The 7,154-nt window shown below is 40.3% G+C and overlaps 1 protein-coding gene across 1 annotated transcript; it reads right to left on the reverse strand.

Moving 5' to 3' along the window:
- Positions 1–345: 345 nt before the first annotated feature.
- LOC124261837 (potassium voltage-gated channel subfamily A member 1-like) lies at positions 346–3,890 on the reverse strand. Its single transcript, XM_046696210.1, has one exon. It carries the CDS (start codon positions 2,839–2,841, stop codon positions 1,504–1,506), a length of 1,338 nt encoding a protein of 445 aa, XP_046552166.1. The 5' UTR covers positions 2,842–3,890; the 3' UTR covers positions 346–1,503.
- Positions 3,891–7,154: the final 3,264 nt, after the last annotated feature.

Raw genomic sequence — 7,154 nt, forward strand, 5'->3', positions numbered from 1 at the left:
CTGAATCAGTCATGCACATAATCTGTGCATTAAAAGCTGGAAGATCAAGTATGTCACAGAAAACATTATAGTCGTTGCAAATCAACATCACAGATGTTGCAATCAACATCACAGGCGTTGCATTCAACATCACAGACGTAGCAAACAACATCACCAACGATGCAATCAACATCACAGATGTTGCAAGCTCCATTTCAGATGTTGCGTTCAACATCACTGACGTTGTAATAAACATCATAGACGTAGCAAACAACACCACGGACGTTGCAAACAACATCCAAATGTTGCAATCAACATCTCAGACGTTGTAATCAACATCACAGACGTTAACAACAACACCACAGACATTGCAAACAACATCCAAATGTTGTAGCCCAACATCAATGACGTTGTGGTAAATGCAGTAAATGGTTGACTCACACATTCAAACTGCATGTACGAGGTGTCACGTGACATGGTCATGTGTTTCATGCTGAAATCGACACCTTCACATGTGTTGAAATTAACAATCTACATACATACGCCATATTGAAATCAGCAAAGTTCATGACCATCACGTTACATGATGTGGTTTCCATGCATTCATTGGACCATAGGTTGACAAACATTGCAAATAGGTCCACATACCTCACGGGAAGTAAAGATCACTTTGGCGTAGAAGAAAGGTATCAAAACAGGTTGTAATGAATCTATACTTCGATTATAGTGATCAGTGTCAAATGTAATGCGTGCGAAATGTATCAAGACTCAATGAATAGTTGTAATTACACAGCCAATTCGATACTAGGAAATTCTATTTGAAACTTAAAACGTCACGATATAGAGACCTAGTGTAGGGAGACATGCAAAGTCAACTAGTATGTGCATTATGGTGAACGTACAGGCATTTATAATAGAAGACAAAGGTTGGATTCAAAGTACAGCCAGATCATCCTGGTCCACAGCATTATCTTAGTTTCAAAATAATCACAAAGATAGTATTATGGACAGGTAGGTAGACCCGTGGGACTTTTCAAGGACATGCCACATGGTGACCACATCATGTTTGTTGCAACGTTAAAAGAAAACAAAATGTCATTTGAAAATGTCAATAAGAGAGTTATCAACAATAGGAGCGATGTTGCAGGGCATCATCGTAACAATAAACTACCCACCTGAATGACGTTTTGCATAGACTCAAATACTCCGTATATAAGACACTTTCGAATCGTGTAAATCTTCCAAGAAACTACAATATATAGATCAAGACACTCGCAAATCCCGCATATACACATACGGTGCGGTAATAAAGGGAAAAAAAACAACTGTTAAAATGTAGAGAAAAGGGTAGCTCCTCAACACATGCAGTCCAAGTATCTCCTCAATAACAAGGATACAAATATCAGTGGCTCGTGGCTCCAAAGCGAGAGTAAAACCGTATATCCTCAAAGATGAGATCACTACGTTATTATCTAGACAAATAAAGAAACACAGAAGGTTGAAGAAGAAGGAAAGGTGTGGATATTATACTCTACCTCTTCCAGTCTTATGTGCATAAAATTTGTTGAAATTCTCAGTTATTATTGGTACAGGGATGGCAAGAGTCAACACACCCGCGAGAGCACAGATTGATCCTATTATTTTTCCTACGGGTCCCAGTGGATACTTGTCTCCGTATCCGACTGTTGTCATGGTAATGATGGCCCACCAGAACCCGTCCGGAATACTGTGAATATGGGAACCTTCTATACCCATCTCCGCGAAGTATATAGCACTTGAAAAGAGTAATATACACACCACAATCGCAACAAGAAACAGGCACAACCCTTGTAAACTCGCCCTGAATGTTAAAATAAGCACCTGTAGACCGGCGGAGTGTTTGGTTAGCTTGAAAACTCTCACTAACCGTATTACTCGGAGAAACGATAGTGAAGAACTGGATTTGGCGTCTTCGCAACTCATACTCGTGAGCACATTGGAAAGAGTGACGTAATAAGGAATGATTGCGGTACAATCAACAAGGTTCTTGAAGTCTTTGAAGAACTGAGGTTTATTTGGACACACCACGATCCGAATGAGGACCTCCACAGTGAACCATGCAGTACAAATTGACTCGAGGATAAAGAACGGGTCCAAGAAATTAGGGTTACCTTCGGGAGAGCAATGGTTGGTTGCGAAGACTGGTAGTGTTTCCACACAGAAAAGAACAATTGAAAGAAGTGTAATAACAACGGATATTATTGCCACTGCGTAAGCTATACAGGAGGTCTCAGGGTACTCCATGACCATCCAAATCTTCCTTTGCCACCCGCGTTCTGGAAGGACTATCTTTTCCGTCATGTAGCCTTCCTCTCTCCGGTATTCATCAATCATATCTTTCTCGATCTCAAAGAATTCCAACTCCGTGAGAAAAATATCATCCGGTACAGGCTCGGGTCTATTCAGCCTACCCCCGTACTGATAATAATTAAAGATGGCTTCAAATGCTGGTCGATGTCGATCAAAGAAGTATTCATTCCTCCTTTTGTCATAAAACTTCTGTCTTTTTCGAGGGTCACCGAGAAGTGTGGAAGGGTGTTTTTCCAAAGTCCCTCGCCAAGTTTCGAAGTACTGCCCACTGACATTGATAGAGATTCTATCACAAGTTTTGATACTGCATGTATGATTCACAGCCAAGTGCGGCCCACAACGAGAGGCTCCCCCTTTGGTTCTCAATTTATACTCTAAACTGTGATTATTGTTGTGTCTCTCGCCGCTTTGGCTTATCCATAAGTCTCCGCCGTCGTTGTCAACATTCAGTCTTTCTCTGCTGCTGTGTGCACGGCGATACGGAGCCTGGTTAAACATGGTAACAACCGCCATGGCTGCATTTTTCCTTCCAAAATTTCTTCAATCTCTAAATCATCAACCCTCTGTTCCTTCTCCCCCTTGCAAGCAGACGACCGCCAAATTTATCGTCTGCTGCTAACGGCCATAACACTGTGCCGTCCGACTCTCCAAGTATCGATCGATTTTCCAACGACTCGAAGCTTGGCCTCAGGATAGGCTATAGGTTGTCCCTGTGCCGTTTTCACAAGAACTAACATGTTTAGCCAGTCCAAAGTAATATTCACCTTTTGGAACCAATTCCCGCAGTTAACTGTAACTCCTTTCGAAAACTGGCTCCATGAGAACGAAAAATAGAAGAAACGGCGTCTACACTCCCAGCCACTCGTTGTTCACAAGAATTCACCACTACGCATCTTGTTGCCCAGTTCCACTTCGTTGATGTATTTCAATGTCGTGAGACTTGACTCACTGATTACCGCCCCAGCTTCTCGCCCAGCACATTTTCCACACTTTACACAAGCAAACTTGTATGTTCTGGGATGTCGCGTGAACAGTGTGCTTCTCAGTCCGTTGGTTCGGCCTCCACTAATGACCGATGTTAGAGCGTTTACTACTCTCGTTTAATTCTAGTGCGTGGATACACTTGTAACAAGCTTAAATATACACAGGCGCGCTCACATATGTGGCAGCGGTGTTAGCGAAATCCGACATTGATCACTGGCCTAACGTATCAAGTATATATATACACTGCGCCCTCTTCTCCAGCGGGTCTAGGCCAGGCTGCCATTGTGAGAGCCGCGTGTCGACAATACACTACATCCACAATTCATCGCGTCAGTCTTGAAGGCCAACAGGCAGCAAGTCAAATTTAAGAACGTTTTCAAACAGAAGACTTGGCAAACATTTCCCAAAGCTTCCATTGGGACTTAGTCAGAAACCGTAGCATTCAACCTCATCTCAGGGGAATATGATGGAATTGTATGTATATGCAATCCTGCGTCTGTGGAAGGTGAATCATTACTCGTCATTCATGTTTTATCGATATTTAGAAATGGCATTATCTTATGACGACTCTAGCCCTGTCATGACGTGCGCAATGAAAATTGTGATTTCATTTAGGATAATTAATTTTGTAGCTATGAAAATATGTTGATTGAATATTTTATATCAATTTGCAATGTTGACGATTCTTTCATGCTCAAGAATAGTATACCAGCTGTGTAGGGTTACGATCAGTTTATTCTTTTCGATCGGTAACTGTTTACTTGTAAAACATGTTTGTTTTGTTTTGTTTTCGTAACGATAATAGTCTGATGAAAACCAATGTATATATTTTGAATTAAATCTATTCTTAAATGTTAATTAAATAGATTGTTAATAGATGATAATTCTTACACCCTGAATTGATAGGGCTGAGCTCCATACCACAAAACACGTGTGTTATGATCCTTCTCAGTGTGTTAGATGTATATATTTTGAATTAAATCTATTCTCAAATGTTAACTTTTAAATAAATTGTTAATAGATGATAATTCTTACACACTGAATTGATAGGGCTGAGCTCCATACCACAAAACACGTGTGTTATGATCCTTCTCATTGTGGTAGATGTATACATTTTGAATGAAATCTATTCTTAAATGTTAACTTTTAAATAGAGTGTTAATAGATGATAATTCTTACACACTGAATTGATAGCGCTGTGCTCCATACCACAAAACACGTGTGTTATGATCCTTCTCATTGTGTTAGCTTTATTACTTCAGCGAATGGCATATTACCAGTTAGTGCGGGTCATTCCATGGGCTGGTTTGAGACATTGTCCTGGCTTTTTTCAGCAACGTGTGAATCATTGACATCTGAAGGGAGCTCTGATGTGAACCAGAAAGAGTCAGACTCATCAAACGGAAAGGTAACAAAACGTTCCTTTAAGCCTCACAATTGAAGACAAGATCATTTAGAGTTTAATCCTTATAGTCGACATCTCGTTATTCCGGACTGGACAGCATAACTTGTACTTCTGGTAAATCTTCTGGGGAAAGTTGGCCGACCATTGATAATCGGATCGATAGAGTAGGGAGGATGGGTTTGTAAAAAAACCCATTTGTACCAGTAACACCTGGTTCCTTTGAATTTACACATATACGCGCACGTACGCGAACGTACGCGCGCGCGCACGCACACACACACACACACACACACACGCGCACACGCACTTCTCCAGACATGCCTGGTGGCATTAACACATTTCACAGCTCCTACTGCCACAGCAAACAAAAGCGTGTTTTGGAGCACTGACAGAATAATACGCTGTCTCTAACAAATATACACATGCATAATATTCCATGACCTATAATCCTAAATTAAGGTTACACGGACGATTTCACAAAGGCCGGACGGGTCGGATTAAAGGGAGTTCGATATGAAGGTGTCCATTACACTATTGGACCTCGATGCAGTTTATATTAAGGTTCCTCCGTATCTATGTTTCAATTAACGTTGTTGGCAGATGCTCAAAAATTCCTTTCTGATGCAAGAATAAGCACTTTCCACTTTAGCCTCTGCCAATCAACCTTCCACAGACAGATTTGTATTTGGTCTATTTGTGGATATTTTAGAGAAAACTTCAGTTTCGAGTGTTCAAATATTTATATCACCCTTTTAAATAGATCGATAGACGCTAAAATGAAAACCACGGATCACATGTACAGGCAGAAAAAGGATTTAAACAGGTGAATCACAACGGTTCATTGTGCCCCAGTGAACACACAGCGGTCTACAGGAGCATGTCAAACACTTGCGTAAGAAGAGAGCTGTCAAGGTGACCTTGGATGCGAACTCATATGAGTTGTTAGCTGCTAAAAAAACATCCAAAGTAATTGAAACGCACGTTTATTATTGTTTCACAAATTAGTGCAAAGTCAATCGCAAACCAAATTATGACAGTTTGGTATGTGATTGGCAAAGATACTCAATCTCAGAATGTGTGCATACTTCTTTGAAGGTGCAAGATAAAAAACATCATTTATTGACAGATTGCTTTCAAAGCGATTTATTGGCTGTTGGGAGACAAATTCCTAAATGACATAAACCGACGGACAAAAGAAACCATACCTCTGCGATGATATAATCATAGGTTTAATTTTCAAATCTTAACTTAAAAGATTATGTATGTAAAATGTATGTACTGGTGTTTAGTCAGCTCTAAAAGGATACTTGTGCATGTTTGGGATTTGTTTAAATAGAATTTGATTTAAAACACTTAGAAGTTCAAACTTTCATAATACAGAACTGCTGACGGAATTCGTAGACATCTTATTTGTGAAAACCAATAAAAATAGTTTTTTTCAGCACAAATTTACAACATCTCAAATACGGTGGGTGTCATGTGGTTGCAGATATACTTTCTCATCCCAGTTTTCAATGAAGGAAATTATGTTTACACACAGTTACATCGCCTCAGATTACTTTTACAAACTGTTGCGGGAATGAGTGATAGTAAAACAGAGGTAATCAAATTTAACAATAACTCGTTCAACCTTCCATTGCATGAAAAAAACATTTCGGTTAACTTTCTTTTGCCCCTATTAATTACTTTTGTTTCACTAACGTAAACTCTAGAACGACGTCGGGATTGATAAAACGGAGACCCCTTCATGGTTAAAAGTGTTTACATAAAACACATTGAAACATTCATTCGTTGTGTATTTTAAAGTTAATGACGATGTAACACATTCTTCTCGTAAACATGGTGGACATGATATACATGTGCATATACACATGTCGTGCTTGAGAATATTTCGCTCATATGACGACGTGCATGCGTGTGTATGTGTATGTGCGGCTGCTTGTACTAGCCCAGACTCAAGCTGGTTTTATAGTGCTAGCCCACTGAGATACCATGCCGCAGAGAAGCATGAATACCCCACTCAGACACATTATACTGACTCCGAGCCGACCAGTCCTTGTTGTACCCATTAATGCCGAGCGCCAGGCCGGGACCAACAAGTACCACATTTTAACGTCTTTTGGTATGACGCGGTCGGGGATCGAACCCGCGACCTTCCGCTCTGCGGGCGGAAGCTCTAACCACTACACCACGGAGGCAGTCGCATATACACAGTGACATCATGGTAGATTAAGCTTGATGTTGCTGAATAGATTAACGATAATTGCAGTCTGTGGCCGAATACCAACTGTGACAAATAACTGTGTACTTACATATCCCTCATATTTTACTTTTAGTATTAATATTCTCAAATAGAATTATACGTCATAAGAACATATCACGTTAACTATTCTGTATTGGGGAAAGGGCACAAATAACAGCGTCTGGTACAGTCTGA

The sequence above is a fragment of the Haliotis rubra genome, unplaced genomic scaffold (assembly GCF_003918875.1).
Source record: "Haliotis rubra isolate DU_JTF1 unplaced genomic scaffold, ASM391887v1 Scf811, whole genome shotgun sequence".
In the NCBI taxonomy this organism is placed as follows: domain Eukaryota; kingdom Metazoa; phylum Mollusca; class Gastropoda; order Lepetellida; family Haliotidae; genus Haliotis; species Haliotis rubra.